The sequence below is a fragment of the Notechis scutatus genome, chromosome 3 (assembly GCF_049901735.1).
Source record: "Notechis scutatus isolate UNSWTSFEM ecotype Mainland chromosome 3, rNotScu1.2, whole genome shotgun sequence".
NCBI classification, from domain to species: domain Eukaryota; kingdom Metazoa; phylum Chordata; class Lepidosauria; order Squamata; family Elapidae; genus Notechis; species Notechis scutatus.
In genome coordinates, this window is record NC_142011.1 from 136,367,172 (window position 1) to 136,386,657 (window position 19,486).

At 38.8% G+C, this 19,486-nt stretch overlaps 2 protein-coding genes across 4 annotated transcripts in view; both read left to right on the top strand.

Annotated features, from left to right (window-relative positions):
• Positions 1 to 2,203, top strand: part of LOC148131402 (uncharacterized) — a 51,256-nt gene extending 49,053 nt beyond the window's left edge. Inside the window, 1 exon segment of the mRNA XM_087960063.1 lies at positions 1,713 to 2,203. Within this exon segment, the coding sequence (XP_087816189.1) occupies positions 1,713 to 2,203 (491 nt within the window).
• CDH20 (cadherin 20) overlaps positions 1 to 19,486 on the top strand; it is a 228,446-nt gene that overhangs the window by 74,726 nt on the left and 134,234 nt on the right. The window lies entirely within an intron of this gene.

Genomic DNA, 19,486 nt, shown 5'->3' on the forward strand with positions numbered 1-19,486 from the left:
TCACCAGAGACAGGTTTGTAGATTTAAAAACACTGTCTACCTAGGGCTCTGTTGCCACCAATTCAGGGCCCAATTTACAAATTACCAGAGAGAAAGGGACAGCTCATTACAAAGACTGTTTTACTTTAGATAGGCAGGACAGAAACATTACATCAGTAATTGGGCAAGCCAACAGATTAGGTGGAAAAAATTTTTTTGTAACCGTTCAAATTGAAGGTACTCCCTGCAAAATGGAAATAGACATTGGGTCGTCCTTATCTATCATTTCTGAAATACACTTAAACACCGGGTGCCCAAAATGTCAAAGAGATGGTTACAGCCCTGCACCCTCCACCTACATGATTACCAGTCCAATCTAGTGCCTGTCATCAGAAGCAACAAGTTCTGGGTAAGTTTCCAAAATTTTGTGAGGAAATTTACATTAGTAATTGTGGAGGGCTCACTTCCCAGTTTATTGGGGTTAGATTGGTTTGAGTCATTGGGATTGGGAATCAGTGGCATCAGTTCCCTAAACAAAACAGACTTGGATAATCTAGTTCAGGAGTTTAAAGATGTATTTGGTGGGACCCTGTGTAAATATACAGGCACCCCTATTTCATTCAACCTGGATCCTCAGGTTGCTCCTATCAGGCTCAAGCCTAGAAGGGTTCCCTTTGCCCTTAAAACTAAAATTGATGAGCAGTTGGACAAGTTAATGTCTCAAGGGGTATTAGAATCAGTAGATCATTCAAAATGGGAAATCCCCATAGTAACCCCTGTTAAGGCAGACGAATTGGTCAGAATCTGTGCTGATTATAAATGTACGCTTAATAAGGCACTGCAGGTACATTCTAATCCAGTGCCTGTGGTTCAAAATTTAATGCATTCCTTAGGTAACAGCAACATTTTTGCAAAGTTAGACCTTTCACAGGTATACCAACAGTTGCCTGTGGATGACATGACAGCTGAAGCCCAAACAATCGTGACACATAGAGGGGCTTTCAGGTGCAGGCGCCTACAATTTGGTGTAAGTGTGGCCCGGGCCTTTTTCAAAATCTGATGGAATGCCTTTTGCAAGGAATACAAGGTGTAATGCCATATTTTGATGACATATTGATCGCTGCCATTTCTTGAAAACAGCTTTTTGACCGTCTACACATAGTACTTAGTAGGCTCCAAGAAGTAAGACTCAAAGTTAACAATAATAAATATAAGGTTGGGTCAAAAGAGTAGAGTTTCTAGGCTACTCAATTGATGCTGCTGGTCTTCATCCCATTGAATCTAAAGCCATGGCCATCCAGAAAACACCACCTCCCTGGAACAAAACTGAGCTACAAGCTTTTCTAGGGCTTTTAAATTTTTATGCAATCTTTTTGCTTCATAAGACAACATTGGCAGAACCTTTACATAGATTACTAGATAAAAACTCACCCTGGGTCTGGGGCCACAGGCAGGCTGCAGCATTTCAGGCTGTAAAATCTCTTCTGACCTCAGATAGTGTCTTAATTCAATTCAATGAACAGCGAACGCCTCTTGTATTGTGATGCTTCCCAATATGGTATTGGGGCAGTACTGAGCCACAAATTGCCCACTGGCAAAGAAGCACCAATAGCATTCTTCTCCAGAACTTTTGCTTCTGCAGAGTGTAACTATAGCCAAACAGTAGAGCCAAGTCCTTAAGGACAGCCTCAAGGGGATTCTTTATTCTCCCAACCCACTATTCCTGGATGTAGTGCTGAAGCAATGCGCTTCTCCAGGCACTGGCCTTAACCCATCCTCCTCTGATAAAAATTTTTATAATGTGGGTTCGGACTTGGCCAAGGCCTTACAGCTCCCATCAGTGGATCCACCAGTAGTCAGTTCCGCATCTTCATCAGGGACACCCACAGAACCAGAGGATGCATTGAAGGGGAGGGTAAGCACTCTGAACACATCCTGCAGAGGTCTCACCTGGCTTCAGCCTAGGCGGTCTGTGCCTTTACAGCAGCATCCTTTTTCATGGTTAAAACAATTGCAGGAACAAGTGCCAGCATCAGACATCAGAGTGCATCAGGATTTGAACAAAATTATAGCTGCCACAGAATTCACTGCAGATGCTACTCTTGATTCAGCTAAATTTGGCACTAAGGATATGGCTCCCTCTGTCATGGCACAGAGGCTTTTGTGGCTCTGCAACGGGCAGATGGATGCCAGGAGAAGTGAAAGGTGGCTTCAGCCCCTTTAAAAGGGGACAAGCTGTTTGGAGATGCATTGGAATCCTATTTAGTGGGAACCCAGGACAAACGGAAGATTCTTCCTTCGACGTTCAAGAGATCTAAAACAAGACCAGCTCCGTATTATCGACCATCGTCCTTCTGGCAAGACGTGGGTTCCATGTTCGCATGCTCCAGGAATGGTCAGGTAGACATTTTCCTCCTTCACCCATCAGTTGTCTGGAGCTCAGGGCTATCTATCTGGCCCTCAAACAGTTTCAAGGCAGAGTAATTGGGAACCATGTACTTATAATGATGGACAATGTGGCAGCCAAGGCACACATCAACCATCAAGGGGGAACCAGGTCCAGGGCTCTTATGCAGGAAGCAGAGAGACTAGGCCTTTGGGCAGAGAGACACCTTCTATCTCTGAGGGCAGAGCACATTTTGGGGGTCGACAATGTACAGGCAGATTGGCTGAGAGGGCCAAGATAGACCACTCTGAATGGTGTCTCCATCCATACCTATTCAGGGAAATGACTTGGATTTTTGGATCCACAGTCATGGACCTGTTTGCTTCCCCAGACAATGCTCAACTCCCCAGGTATTCCACACCGGGGATGGAAGGGATCAATGCTCTTCGGTACCAGTGGCTGGAGGGTTTTTTGTACGCTTTCTCTCCGCTTCCTCTTATTCCACTTGTAATCAGGAAATTATTGGCGGAGAGGGCAGAGGTCTTACTCCTGGCCTCCCACTGGTCCAGACACCCCAGGTTCATGGATCTGGTGAACCTATTGGTGACCCCCCATGGAGGATCCCCCCATCCAGGATTTCTTTCAGCCATGGGACCCTAATGCATCCAGAGCCCCAATGGCTTCAGTTAGCTGTATGGAGATTGAGCGGGGATCGTTAACCAAGGACAGGTTCTCTTCTAGGGTTATATATACTATACAGGCATTTAGAAAAGCATGTACCAATTGCATTTATGATGCTACTTGGAGGATTTTTTGCACTTGGTGTAATAAGACTAATCGTTCAGCCATAGAGGCCTCTATTCTTGCATTTCTGCAGGACGAGTTGGACAAGGGGCTGTCGCCTAATATTCTGCGCAGACAGATAGAAGCTTTGTCCTCTGTCTTATCCATGGGATCATTGGAATCCATTTCTCACCATCCTCTGGTCCACAGATTCCTCAGAGGGGCATCAAATCTGTGTCCACCGGTAGTCCACAGGTTCCCTCCATGGGACCTGTCCAAAGTCCTGCAAACTCTTACGGGAACTCCCTTCAAGCTTCTGAGAACTATTGGCTTTCGGTTTCTGACTATTGGTGGCCTTCTTGGTGGCCATCACGTCAGCTAAAGGGTAAACTAGCAGTGCTCTCAGAGGAGATCTTTGCATCTTTCACCATAACAGGGTGGTCCTGAGACTAGATCCCACCTTTGTTCCAAAAATTAACTCTTTGTTCCACAGAGCACAGGAACTGGTACTACCAGATTTTTGTCCTAATCTGACTCACAAACTGGAAAAGAAATGGCATGCTCTGGATGTTCACAGAGCATTGAAGATTTACATAAAAATGACTTATTTGTTCCATAAAATGGAATCACTTCTTGTTTCCTTTCAACTGGCCTTGTTAGGAAATAAGGTTTTTCCATCTACAATGGGAAGGTGGGATTTGGTCCTGCATAACATCGGCCTATGAGACTCAGAGACTCCCTGTGCCCAGTAGACTAATGGCTCACTCCACAAGGAGTGCAGCCACAATGGCAGCTTGGGCTACTCAAGCATCTATAGAGATTTGTCGGTCTGCCACTTAGTCATCTCCTTCCCCGTTTATCCATCATTACCGCCTGGACTCTTTCGCCTCTGCGGATGCAGCCTTTGGCAGACGGGTGCCTCAATGAGCTGTATCAGAGCATACAGATGAGGACCAGACCTAAGCATCCCAGGGACATGCCGGCTTTGGTAAGTCCCACACTAGACTCTCACAGCAATCTAAGAGAGAAGGGGTGTTGGTCTAATTACCTGTGAATGCCCTTTCTTGTTTGACTGCGAGAGAATCTAGGCCACCCTGAGGAGGTCTGGCAGGGGGGGGAGAAGGATATTTTTCAGAACACAACGACAATTTGTCAAGAATCTTTCACCGAAAGCTGGGGTAACCATAGCAACGGTGGCAAGGTCAATGATTTGGCAGACTCAATCATGTGACAAGGAGACGAGGACAACCCACACTAGACTCTCTCGCAGACAAACAAGAAAGGGCATTCACAGGTACCGTATTTATCGGCGTATAACACGCACTTTTTCCCCCTGAAAATAGGGGCAAATGATGTATGCGTGTTATACGCCGATATAATGTTAAGAAGCCTTCGGTGAATGCTGCTGGGATCGGGATCAAGGACACAAATGAAAGAAGGGGAGGGAGGAAGCAACCGAAGCCTGTCCTTCTCTCTGGGTCAGCTCTCTCAGTTGCTCTCTCGCTCCTCCACCAGCACAGGAAGAAACTGCTTCAAAGAAGCGGGGGCTTTCCTGTCGCCTCTCCCCCCCCCCCACCCCGTCCGCCCGCCCGCCCGCCCGCAGTGCTCCGTTCTGCCTGCCTGCCTGCCTTCGTTAATGGTTGAATCGGAACAGCTTCGGCTGAGTAAAAGAGGCGAATAGTTATTATTCTCAGCCGAAGCTGCTCCCAAACAACCAGAAACTAAGGCAGGCAGGCAGAATTTTTTAAATTTTTTTCCTGAAATTTCCCCTTAAAATGAAGATGCGTGTTATACGCCAGTGCGTGTTATACGCCGATAAATACGGTAATTATACCGATGCCCCTTTCCAAAGAATCCCAGCCCTTCTTTGCATGACATGATCTCTTAGCACTGAGGGGATGCCTGTTATGGGGGTGCAGAATAGTCATACCAGCCACTTTACACCATCAGGTATTGCAATCTTTTCATGAGGGGCACCCAGGAATTGCTAAGATGAAAAGTCTAGCTCGTAGCTACATGTTACCTCTAGCCTTACCACAAGGTACAGTCCGGCAGAATTATTAATGGGGAGGTGTCTTCGAATCCATTTAGATAGACTCCACCCCAAATATGCCTTTGACAGCACCCACGAACCAACAACAAACCTAAAGACATTTAACAATGGAAACTTAGTATATGCCAGGAACTATGGCGGAGTTCCGTTGTGGGTACCAGGAAAGGTGATGGGAGTAACTGGACCCCGTTCTTACAGGGTGTTGTTAAATGACAGCAGGCTGTGGTATTGGCACATTGACCATCTTACAAGATACCCAGCTGACCCTAGGGACACCCCAGACTTGGAAAACAACGAAGCCTCAACGCTAGGCCCGAAGACAACCACCCCCAGCCTTGCAGCCGCCACTAGGGACTTACTGTTGCAGCAGGCTCCAGACAAATCTGAGCGGATTCCATCTGTTAATCCATCTGATGATTCTCCCAGTAATCCACAAGGGTTCAAGGAAACTCCCAGCAAAGATCCAAAAGGGCCTTCTGACAAGAAACCAGCAACTAACCCTCCAAACAACCCAATGGCCAAGTTCCCGCTACAAAGATCCTCAAGGAAAAGGAGATGCCCTGTGTGCTCAATTCAAGGAGAGAGGAGTGTTGTAAATAAGTTTTCAATGTGGTCCGCTAAAGTAGCAGGAAACAGCGCAACAGCTGATTGGCTGCCACGTGTGACAGCATGCTATATAAATAGCACTGTCAGACGTGATCAGCTGTCGCCTGTCAGCCACAGTGTTAGCGCGCGGTTTGACTTTTAAAACCCTGTTAGCTTGGAATAAAAGGGTTATTCTGAATTCTCTGGTTGTCTTAGTTATTCCCAACCTAATTTAACAAAAACAACTTCTCTTCATTTCAGGATTACTTTATATAGGCTGCTAAAGCTTCTGAACAGCTAGCAGATAATGAGTATCCTATAGAGCATTTTTCACATATAATGAAAATTGCAGAGATTTTTATTGTAACAGCAATCAAGTACAGTTGAAGGCATCTGTTATATTGCCAACCAAAAAAGGAGAAGAAACTTACAAACAATTATCATTAACAAATGTATAAGAAAAAGAAAAAGTATAAGAAAAGTATAAGAAAAATATGCCTTTAGCTGAGCTCATCTCCTAGACAATATGCATTTTTCTCTCAGTGTCAGGAAAGAGGTATGTCATTATTTTTGTGGAGATTTGTTATTATTATTATTTCTCAGTCCAACCAACAACCTTACATTTTTTCAGCTGAATTCCCAGCTGAATTTACTACCATCAAAGTGCTAACCTGAGCTGATTCTACTTAGCTCCCAAGATAAGCCACAGTTGTCTCAATGCTAAGGACTGAGCAAGTCTAGGCAACCAACTCAACTTGCTTTTGTTATGAAGCAATCTCATTGTTAGAAACCATAAAAATATTCAGTTGAATTGCCTTTCCATGCACTCTGGGTTAACATATTTGTTTTGCTGTAAAATTATTTAAAGAGGAAAAATACTCTAATCAAAAATTAAAAATGGAATCAGCTGGATCAGAGCCTGGAACTATTTTGCATTATTCATAGTCCTATCTTTTCTCTGCTCCAAAAGTCACAGCTGAGACAACTTGCTATCTGCATCTTAAATAGAAATTAAACACTCTAATAGAGCAACTTGTTTTGACTGAATGTATACATGTTTCAGAATAGATAAAAGAAGAAAATAATGTGTCTTCAGAGACTCCTCAACAATTGTGCTCAACTATATATTAAAAAGACATGTGTATCTCCTGATCTTAATAACATATGAAAGATATGGAACCAACAATTTTAATTAAGTGAAGGACTGGCTGAATTTGATAATTCCATTTTCTGCTTCTATTTATTGGCTGATTATTGGATAATTAGTTTTTATCTTTAAAAATCTTCTAATAAGCAAGACCATCTCCAGATGGAAGGGCAGGGAACTTAAATAATGAATATGTGGACATTTGTTCAGTGAAATTCAAAATAATTTTCTATTTATATTTAGAGCAATGTGGTCAACCCCCCCCCCTCATTTTCAGTTTTTTTTTCATAATTAAGCACTACTACACATGACAAAATTTATATGGAGTCATATTCCATGCAAAATTATCTTGGGTGCAATATGTAAAGAACACTTCTTCATATATTTTGTCTGAAAAATAGTACTCAACTCTGAAACAATATCACTGATGTATAATTAAAAGCAGCAATAAAAACAGCTTCTTTAATAACATTAGTAACTGGGATATTGTCAGATCATAGACCATTATATGAAACTCTCACTTATCCAGATCAAAAGCAATCAATTTATACTGGAGCTACTATTTTAATTTAAAGTTTTATTCATGTCAGTAGTCAAATGCAATATGAACTTTGTCAAAAGCAACACAGTGTGTTACTTTACATTGTGTGCTTTTTAACCAAATTGGCTATTAGTAAACAGTGACTGTCCCATTTTAATTCTACCTTAGTTGTTTTTTCAAAACTTTATTCAAGATTATTCAGTTTTCTCAGTTATTTGCATAAAATTTATAGGAAAATATATAAAACTGGTATGCAAATAGGCAAATTGGGATTTCCTTTCTTTAAAACTCAAAGCAGAGAACTTGCATTTTTGTTGTTTAGGAAATGGTCCTGATGAGTTAACTTTATAAAGATTCAGCATTATACTTGAATACTTAAATAATTACACTCTCCCGTTAGTGCTTTATTAGAAGGGAAGATATTAATCAGTGTTTCTGCTTCTTTCAATGAGACATAAGTTCAAGGATCAGCTATTTCCATTTGTGTGTGTGTGTGTGTGTGTGTGTGTGTGTGTGTGTGTGTGTGTGTGTGTAGAGATGGAAACTACTTAAATTGTTAAATGTTGCTTCCAATCAAATGTGGATATTTGAGAGTACCAAAGTAAATTATTCCCCATTTTTCAACTTGCAAAAATTAATCATACGTTTTGCATTTCTAGTATTTTGAATGCAGTATGTCTTTAGCTTCATTATTTTATATTGCTTTGAATTATTTTTATTATTCTGAGTTCAATTTTTTAGATAATGAATTATTATCTAAAAATACTTCATGTCAAGTTGTCCATCTTTTCCATCTAATGCTATTTTTTTATATTCTAAAGCAGATTAAAAAGCCTAAGGTTTCTTATGTGGAAGATGGAATATATGGTGCATAATAATTGAAAACCAAACATTTTTAAATAAATATTCAAAATCTTAGTTATTTAGTGTTTGATTGGAATAATTGTCAGGTAAAAAAATCATGTAGACTGAAGAACAATTGTATTATATGTTGTTCTGCCATACACTTGATTCTCTTATATATCATTAAGTACAATTCAGTTGTGAATTCTCTGTGTCTACCAAAGCAACAGAACATCATCAAAATATTCCCAGTTAGGATATTTTTATGACCTGTTGTCATGATAGATTTTCTTGATGATTCACATGAAGATTTTGTAGGAACCTGCCTGCCTGGAGCAAAGATTGCAAACCTCATGCACCATCCAAATAAACTGTCAGATACTGCTGGTACAAAGGAAGCCACTGTAATCCATGTCAACAGGAGTGACATTGAAAAATTTAGATGGACAGTCCTGGAAGCAAATTCAGGGTTTTAATTCCAGGACTGCCAAATACCGCTCTAAGAAATGCTATCTGTTACAATTTTAAACATGATTGTGTATGTGTTCTTAATCCCAAATTATGGCATTGAGTCAATTTGGAGTATCTTTTAACCCAATAAATTTAAAAAATGAGCAGAACTAGTTAGAGAAATAGACCTTAGATATCTCGATGCATAGATGAGACAGTAATGGCAAGCAGAGATATTTTGATTTGTTAGGTATTGAGAGATGGTGAGAGAAACTGAATTTTACAAGACAGACAGGCTTTATTTGAATGAAATGGTTAGTAGCTTTCAAAGTAACCTTTGAGAGAAAGCCCAAATAGGTCTGGGCAGCACTTGATGGGTGTAGAAGTCTCAGAAAAAAGTACCAAGGACTGAGCTGACTTTGAGTTTAAATTAGTGGGTGAACATGACAGTCCAGAGATTGAATGAAAAGGAGACAAAGGCTTTCAAAGGAAATATTCCCACAAAGAACAATTCAAAAACAATATAATGTTGCTAATGCCAGTGCTAGAAGTTTTCCATTCAAGATAGGTAATCAGAGATCTTAGTTGCAAATGAAAGTAGAAATAAATTGGATATAACATGCCCCTTATGAACGGAAAAAATTGGTGGTCTGTGGTCATTTATAGAGAGGACATGGTAGGGAACACTGAAAGAGATGCTTTGGATATAAAATCTATCATGCCAGAAGACCAGATGTTTTTTACAGAGTTATCATGAGTGATAATATCTAGCTTTGAATTTCTGGGATAAAGTATGATTTCTCTGATCAAAACTCTGAGGGTAACTTTGAGATAGTTAATAAGCAAGGCATGGAAAGGAAAATATAAGAGGCAAAGGGAACTTCAAATGGGTACATTTGAGCTTGACCCAGAGTAAATTAAATTAAATTTCTAGATGAATGAACTTCACTTGGAATCAAATGGAGGGAGGCACCCTTAAATTTCATCCAAGATGATAGGCATGATCTGATCTGATAAGTGAAACCAATAGGAAACAGAGATGAAGGTGAGATTATACTGTATTTAATATACATGAGAACCACCAGCTGGATCTCACACAATTTGGTTTGACTGTAAAAGAAACTTGCAGTCTGGTAGAATTGTTATAATGGTAATCCAAGGGGGAAACAGCCTTGCTGGGGGTGGGAAATCGGCATGGATTTTGCACTGGTAAATTGTGTCTTATGGAAAGTCTAGAATTTAATGAGAAATGCAAACAGGCATATGAATGGATAAACTATTTAATGCTATATGTTTGGATTTTCAAAAAGCCTTTGATAAAATGTTCTTCATCAAAGATTACTGAGTAAGCTCAGCAATCATGAGATAAGAAAACCTGTTCTTTCATGAATTAACTGTTTAAAAAGTAGAAAGCAGAGAGTAAGAATAACTGGTCAGTTTTCAGTGGAGGAAAGTAAAAATGTAATCTCTGAAAAATCAGTAGTGAAACCAGTTCTTTTTACACTTATTTATAAATATTGGTGCCTTAAGGAGTAGGTTGTTGGCAGGTCAAATTTGAAGCTGATGTTAAACTATGAAAAATAAAAGTGTTCGTGAAAAACTCCAGAAGGGTCTCTTTAAATTGAGCGTCGAGACAATTGAATGTCGTACAATTTAAGTTTAAAGAGATGCATACCCCAGTTTCATAGACAGACCAATTAGACATTAGCTCAATTTTACAGATATGTCCAATTTCATACACACATATAGTAGTAAAATAGATTCTTTGATTGACCATATATGGAATATAATAGAGTTTTGTTTGATACAAGAATGATAATCTACAACTCTGACACTGCTCAGAGGTATAAGTAAATAAAATAAATAATTAAATAAATAATCTGGGAAAATGCAGAAGGGGACAACTAAAATTATTATGTGATGAGACATTTGGTTAAAGACAATTTGATACAGTGGGTTAAGGCACTGGGCTAGAAACCAGGACATTATGAATTCTAGCCCGGCATTGGGCATGAAGCCAACTGGGTGACCTTGAGCCAGCCACTCCCTTTCAGCCTTAGGAAGCAGGCAATAGCAAATCATTTCTGAAAAATGAGGCAACTGACTTGAGGGCACATGCACTAGCACAAGATACTTGGAACTCTATAAGCCAGGAAAATGGTTTCTGGTTATAACATTTTAAATCATGCATGGCCTGGAGAAAGTGGACATACATTTTAATGTGTTCATAAGGTTTGATTCAAACTGTTTCCAGAATACTTATTTCGTATCTCTCAATAAAATTCTACCATTCCTTGTAAGATGATGACTTGGTGTTTGGCTTGTCATAAAATAAGTTTTAAAGATCTCAGGATAGTGATGGCCCAGGTTCACTGTACATCTCTCTTACTTTGAACTGTGAAGGCATTTGGCCCCAGAGTTCAACGCCCATTCTCCACTAATATTTCAACGTGCTTGAGATGTCTCTGGGGCAAAAATCCAGAAGCAGATATTGCCTTGCTGTGTTTATAGCCTCTGTGAATTGGCTGGTGACTGGAAACTGCTTGGGAGATATCTGTTGATTGGTAGTTGTGAAAGTTGTTCTGACAAGTCCATCTTGTCAGGCTGTTGTGTGTGGTTTGAATCTAGTGTGTGATAGAGTGATAAATTATATCTACATCTGTTAATTGGTTGGTAGCTTCTTAGTTTGAATGCCGGGCTTCCTGGAATTTTATGGTTCTTCTGTGATTTGCATGGTCAAATATTTCTGTATTTTCTGGAACACTTGGTTTATTTTAAATTCTTTGTTGCAGTTACATAATGGTTATGCCAACAGATTGCCCCGCTCACTAGGTTGCACTGTGGCACAGTAACCCACAAAACCAAAAGACTACACACACACACACACACACATACACACACACCAATCACGCAGAGAAACAACAGACACACTCATACCGAAGAATAGTATCATTGATAGAATCAGCTGTCCGTATTGTAATCAGTGCTACATATGACCAGGCAGGATATCAATCATATCAAAGTGTTGTGAATCAATAAAAGTGAATAACCTAAATGCAAATTAGGGGTTGAAAACCTGCACACTTGATTGGTCCTTATACAACAACTTGGGATTGGGCCAGAACCAGTCCCTGATTGGCCACTTTTGGGACTGTCCTTATTGGTCAGTAGTTTGAACCTGTTGCACATTTTCATTGGTTAATAAGGCAGCAGCTAACCCTATAAAAGGGTTACTGCTGCCCATAGCATTGCTCTGTTATGTCTATCACTTTATTAAAGAGTTGAAGTCACTGGTCAGATGTCTGGTCTCCCTTATTCTCCATACTTAACACAAAGAATTAAGAACTAATTCTTAATTAGTGCAATAAAGAACCAAGATTACAAGTTAATGTCAGCTACCTGATCACTCTTTACCACCCAGTCAGGCACCAAATTCAAACCGTACACAACATACTAACAAGGCAGACCCATTCCAATAGAGCTAACATCATTCTCAACCACCAATAAATAGATGTCTCCTCAGAAATATCCAATCACCAAACAATCCTACAGAATTCAAACTCCACCAGACTACAAATGCAGGAAGACAATGTCTGATAACAGTCAGCTCAGCCTGCAGGTGGGGAATGAATGTGGACAGTGTTTCAGAATGTACCCTTTCTAGTTTACCAGAGACTAAAAAGAGAGAAAGGAAGAAAGACTTTCACTCTTGCAAGATTCTATTTAATGTAACCTTACAATGAAGATAGTCCTGGTGCTTCTGGTTATACTTCTTGTGTGGCCTGGCCTTGAAAGACTATCCTCCAATAAAATAGGCCGTGTGCATAGATCTGAATGCTTTATTGGGAGAACAGGGTGTGTTTTATTGGAGGATAGGCTGGTTTAGATGCATGTCAAGCTGCACACAGACCAGCGGTGGTATTCAACAGGTCGGGAGAACCAGTAGTGGAAATTTTGAGTAGTTCGGAGAACGGCAAATTCCACCTCTGACTGGAGATTTTATAGTATCCTTCCCCTACCACGCCCACCAAGCCACGCCCACAGAACTGGTAGTAAAAAAAATTGAATCCTACCACTGACACAGACTAACATGCAGTTATACATAGAACAGTGAAACAGTGATGCTCTGTGGGTGGAATGTGAGTTTGTTCTTGGATGATCATGTGCCACAGATGAAAATGGCTGCTTCTTCCTTCTCCAAATGCTAAAGGAAATGGAGTCTGTCTTCCAAGCATGCACTTGGTTTGAAAGTGTGGGCTGATTGGTAAATGGATGGAGTCAGCTCCAAACAATATACCCGTTTGTCTCTCCGGGCACTAGATGTATAAAATTCTATCTATGTTGTGGCATGACACTAACACAAGGTGAAATATGGGAGAGAATAGCATCTGTGATTCCGTACTGATCACTCTGAGCTCAGGCAGCTTCAGATAGAAAGTATACAGAACCAACTTTATTGAACTTTTTTTCCATATAAAATTATAAACCAGACCTTCTCTTGCCATCAATCCATTGAAACGTTATCCACATAATTCTATTGACTAATTTGGCTGCTATAAATAAAACTTAATGAGGTTTCTTTTCCTCCTAGTTTCTTACTTCAGCCATCAAAGACATGTAGCAAACGTAGCTTTGGGGAGAATTGAATTTTTAGTTATGCAGTTAAACACATTCTTCCAAAAATCAGATACTTTTATCATTTTTTCACAAAAGGTGAAATCCATTCGATTTCTACAGTTTTGGCAGCATCTCATTGAATATATAAGTGATATTCTTTCAGGGTGTTTGATGCTACTAATGTAAAAGTGAAAAGCATATTTCCTGTATGGATACTGATAAAAATCCTTGAGGCTGCCATAGAAACTGCCAGGTATGATCGTCTAATTGTTCCTCTAAGTTTAAGGGTTTTATTTTTTTTAACCCTATAGTACATTTGCCATAATCTATTTCGAATAAAATGGGATACATATTGAAATTTTACCCTTATGTTTTGTAGTGGAGGGAGGGGAGAATAACATTAAATTTGTATTCTTACGTGTGGTGTTTAAAGAGTTATCTTCATATGCCATTAATTTAAAAAAAACCTAGTATTTTTTTAGTATTTAGTATTTATTTGATTTGTCAATTGCTTACAAGATACAGGTATAAGAATAAACATCGTTTTGAATACATGAGATAGATACTTATAAGAAAAATAAAAAGAAACAATAGGACAGGGACAGTAGGTACGATTGGTGCTACATAAGAATAATAAAGAGCAGGATATATTTTGTAAAATCACAGGCTTTAATCACAGGCATAAGAATAATCCTTCTTGCTCCAGAGCAACAGAATTGGTCATCTTCTGAAAGCAAAATGTTTCCATGTTACTTTCTAGATGTTCTGGTAATGGACAGCAAACACATATAAACATTAAGTAGGATGGTACTCTATTACAGAAGTTAGAAAATATGAGAATAGATGTGAAACTCTACCCTTTCTGTTTCTTTATAAAGGAAATTTCATTATAAAACAAGCATGTTTTTAATGCATTATTATCTTGAATTAATAAGGAAGTTTTTAATTTATTTATGTTTTTGCACAATGGATCACCTAATGTGGTTTTCTCATTTATTTGATAAGCGCAGTGTAGTATTAAGTGCTTACACTAACAATTTATTGCATGTTAAATTATATGCAGTAATGAATTCTGGCAGAATGCATTATATTACTATTTATTATATTATGTACTGTAGTATGCATGTGGTGAATTAGAAAAATATGACTTCAAAACCTTTTTAGAAGGCCTGTTGAGATACTATATTTGCCTATGTGATTTAACTAATTAGAAGAAAGTTAGAATTAATGATTACTGCTCTCAAAAGAGGTATAGATATAGAAATATCCTGGCTCAATAAAATGCCTTTATTCACTCAATGGTAGGTAAAATATTTGACATTGACTAAACAATTATAATCAAAAATTAGTTGTCCATGAAACAATAAATTAAAAATCACATTTATACCACACAATGAAGAATGATCTAGTGCTTCCTTTTTTTGAAATTTACATCCATTTTTTATAAAATATGTATGGTATGTCCTTTTCATATTGTAGTAATCACATACTATGCTCCCATACTATTTCCTCACTTATGAATCATGTCTAACTAGGTAGAGATTTAATATAAACTATTATCATTCTGCTTTATCTGAGAATTACTTCCCACTCTACTGGGAAGTTCATGGACATTATTGTTTTACCAGTGTTTACTCAAGTGTTCTTCATAAATATTATTTATTGTACAGTTCCCATTAAATTTTCTCATGTACTCACATATTTTATGAAATCGCATTCATGCATACATTAACACCATCCAGATGTAATTATGTATTTCTTCAGTGGTGATTGTATTTTTGCTTAGAATAGAAAGTCAACTTTCTACATGGCATAAAGTCTGGGGCAGCTCATGCTTACCATAGGACTCATGAACCTAACTCAAGTTATAGATAAATGGTTTTAATCTGAAGGTAATTGGGATGTAATTTGAATGGTTTTTTGTGGTGCTCAGATCTCTGGTTGCTTTTTAGTTGTTGTTACTGTTTCTCTGTCTCCTATCATACAGGAGGTAGGACCAAATTAAAGAGGTGATTTATGGACCAAGATGGATTTGAATGGGAGCTTAGGTTTTTTTTTCCTGGTGAATAGTTCATGCAAGGTCTTAGTCTCCATCTGGGATGAGAATGTGATAAGTTTCTTAGATAGGATAGATCCCATGCAGCCTCTCCTATTTTTCAAACTCAGATTCCCTGGTTTTCTAAGTAGCTTCAGGAGATGGAACAACAGAGAACTTGCACCATTGGAGAAACATGTAGGACAAAGCCAACCAGTATATATGAGAATCCATATTAAGGATTGAATCATGGCAATAAGAACAGCAAACAGAGTTATTTTTCCACTCTTATTGCATCACGGATAGCTGGTCAGTTACCCTGTTTATGTTGGGAATATTCTAGGCATATGACAGTTAGTTGAATGAGATCTGAGTTAGACTCTGGTTGGGCAGATCCTATCAAGCCAATTAAGACACAGTCTTCTTCTGTTACCTTCAAAATGTTTTGTCTTATGACTCTTAACAAAGTGTCAAAGTTGACAGGATTATTTTGATAAGATTGCTGAGAAATGATTTATTAAAATCAACTTTCCTGAGTCCAAGTCATGGTGGACATTTAGCTGAAAGTAAAGTATCTATGTATGAATCACAAATACTTAACACCATGTCTCAAGCAAGCAAGCAAAAAAAAATTTCAGAAAAATGATTCATCATATATAAGTTTGATGAAAAGAATGTAATTGCTTGAAGTAAGGCAACAAGTACAAAAATGTGTCTATTGATTTCCAAATCAGAAAGCATATCATCATTGTGTTAACACTCAAGGAAAATAATTTCATAAATACCTCTTCTCTTTGACTGCAAAAATATAACAATAATAAATCAAATGATTGACCATTTGCTATCTTTTTATAATATCATTACACTGCATCCTAAACTCACTGCTTTGTTCCATCAAATGATAGGGCTAGGCTGCATCTGATATTTAATCTCACCTGGACATGTCTTGCTCTATTTTACAATAATTGGCATATATTATAGTGTTAGTTTCCTTGATGATGTAGACCACAATGGTGGTCTATGCTAGGCACTGTGAATAAGACTGCCTTATTTTATTTTTAGAAAATGGCAGTCATCTGTCAATAGACTTATATATCGCTTTACAGTGCTTTATATCCCTCTCTAAGTGGTTTTATAGAGTCAGCATATTTCCCCCAACAATCTGGGTCCTCATTTTACCCACCACAGAAGGATGGAAGGCTGAGTCAATCTTGAGCCTGGTGAGATTTGAACTGCCAAATTGGAGCCAGCCGGCAGTCAGCAGAAGTAGCCTGCAGTACTGCATTCTAACCACTGCACCACCATGGCTCATCCTTCAACTTATCCTTCAGCAGTCACATGGCCTTCAAAAGTATTATGAAACAATAAAGAAAATCCAGAAAGCAAATAGATTTCTAAAATGCCATGCATATGTTGAGGTGAAATATACCTCTCAATATTTTAATCAAAAGACACTTGGAGACTATAGCATCTAATCCACTGTACTGAAACACTGATTTGAAACAAACATCTGATTTGAAGCAAACAAACTCTGTTTCCTAGTTCCTTTCTAATAGTACTGTGCAAAGCTTTTAAGGGGTACTAAAATTAGATAATGCTTCAATCAGATCAAGGGCGATGTGTGAATGGCATGAAGCTGCAAGTGGAATCTAATGCTGTCTAACCACTTGGTAGACTTTTGAAGTGCTTCACAAGTTTGATTCTTTTCTGCACCTTCTACAGACAATATTCAGTTCCACTTCCAGTATTCCACTCAGAAATACTGAGCAAGGAGTGGTATGGTGGGCTTCAGAATGGCAAGGTAACATTGATTTAACTGGCATTCTCTTTCTCAGTTCTTAACCGCTTTGATGTGGCACTTAGAAGTCTTCAACTTTGCTCTTTCTTGGGCCCATAAAACATTACACTTCTATGCTAATTCTGGGAGTTCAACTCTACTCTCTCAATAGAGGCTTGAAATTATCTATTCTAGTATTCAGCCTTGGGTGAAACTGTCTTTTTGGAAGATTCTTCTGTATGATTGCAGCAGTGTTGTTTTTCAGCATAGAGTGAATAGTTGCCAGAGCAATAGACCTTACTTAGATGTTTCCAGTTTTTAAGACTAAAAGATGGCAAAATTGCATCCTTCCTGTGCCATTTTCTTTCTCTGTGGTTTACTCTTGTCAGTGGTTTTGTATGGCATTGGGCAAGCTTTCTTTTACTAATTTCATTACATTGGCATAGATTATTGCCAGCAAGCCACCATTCTGACACTGGCAGGCTGATGATGGCAGGCTTTCCCAGATGGAATGGGACAATGCTCTGCAGCCAACTTTCTGCAGCAGTGTCCTGCAGTGAGTTGTCCTATGGAGAATTGGATGCAGCGAGTTGGCCATGATTAGTTGGCTGCAGCGAATGGTCATAGACCCTTTTCCCAGAGAGGGCCAACCTTGTTAACAAGCTATGCCAATTCTCCAAGCACCCACAGGTTCCTTCCTGTGTATTTGAAGGAAGCACATTTATATCACCCCTCTATGACATGGGCATTTATTCAGGTCCTCCTCCTCCTCAAAAGTTAGATTAGCTAACGTACACTCCCTTAAACCCAGTGTTGAAAGAACAAGCTTTTCAACAAGTTATGCCAATCCTCATGGCATTCCCAAAAATCTAGTTACCAGAGGCAGAAAGCAGACAATCACAGAAGTTCGTTCTTCAACATCTTGTCAAGAAAAGCAAGTGTAAAATCACAACATAGGCTCATTCTGCATAACAAAATAACAGAGTTGGAAGGGACTTTGGAGATCTTCTAGTCCAACTCCCTGCCCAAACAGGAAACCCTATATCATTTCAGATAAATGGTTGTTCAATCTCTTCTTAAAAATATCCAGTAATGGAGCACCCGCAACTTCTGGAGGCAAGTTGTCACCCTAATTCATTGTTCTCACTTTCAGGAATTTGCATCCATTACTTCTTGTCCTCTCTTCAGGTACTTTGGAGAATAGATTGAGTCACTCTTCTTTGTGGCAGCCCAGTTCTCTTTTTGTCATTAAACTGGACATATGCAATTCCAGCAACCCTTCTTCATATGTTTTAGCCTCCAGTCCTCTAATCATCTTTATTGGCCTTTTCTACACTTTTTGTAGTCTAGAGTCTCAACATCTTTTTTATATTCTTCGGCAGAAATCCATTTTGACCAGGGTGAATAAAATTGTTTAAGTATCTTTTCAGTCTTTTTGCTAGAATTGAAGCAAAAAAAAATTATAATCTGAATTTAATAGTGATATTGGTCTGTAGTTTTTAACTTGCTGCGGGTCTGTGTCCTCCTTCGGTACAAGTGTGATATATGCTTCTGACCATGTTTCGGGTATTCTTTGAACATCTTTTTTTATATTGTGGCAACCAAAACTTATATCATGGCAACCAAAACAATTTTAATTTTAAGACTGTATCCATCTTATTGTCCATAATGTTTGCTGGCTCTGCCTAAAAAGAGATTCAGTGAAGTATTCCAGAATTATACATTGTTGAAAGCTTTTGAAAAATTGGGACATCGTTTTTGTCTTCTAAGGGGTTCTATCACTTTCTGTGTCTCATTTTTCCCAAAAGCTGAAGTAGGTTTAGCCTTTTTGTAACTTGTCCATTATAATCTGTGGAGGACTATTTTTAATCCAATTCTGAACTAGTTCAAAACAAGTCATTTTGCCTTTGAATCTCATATGAAATCAAAGTGTGCCCTCCTTGAATCTTCAATTCAAACAGAATCAGGATTGAATTGCAGAGGCACATTTTGTTGGTGTTCTTGTTCTAAGATACATTTGGAGTTTTAGTAATGGGATCTCCACCCATTAACCTAATAGAAAAGGCAAAGGATAAAGCTTGAGTAACATATCCCATTTGTATTATCCTGTACTCATCTGAGATTTGTACTGAATGAAGCTGCATGAAGCCTCAGAGGATCCATTCACGTCAATGAAACTTTTCCCTACAGGCTTCTCTATGTGACATCTGGTATTTATAGAAGCTCAGCATTGCTGAACCTCCATAGGTTTTTAGGCACATGCACTGTTGGTTTGCATTCTTAGTGAATA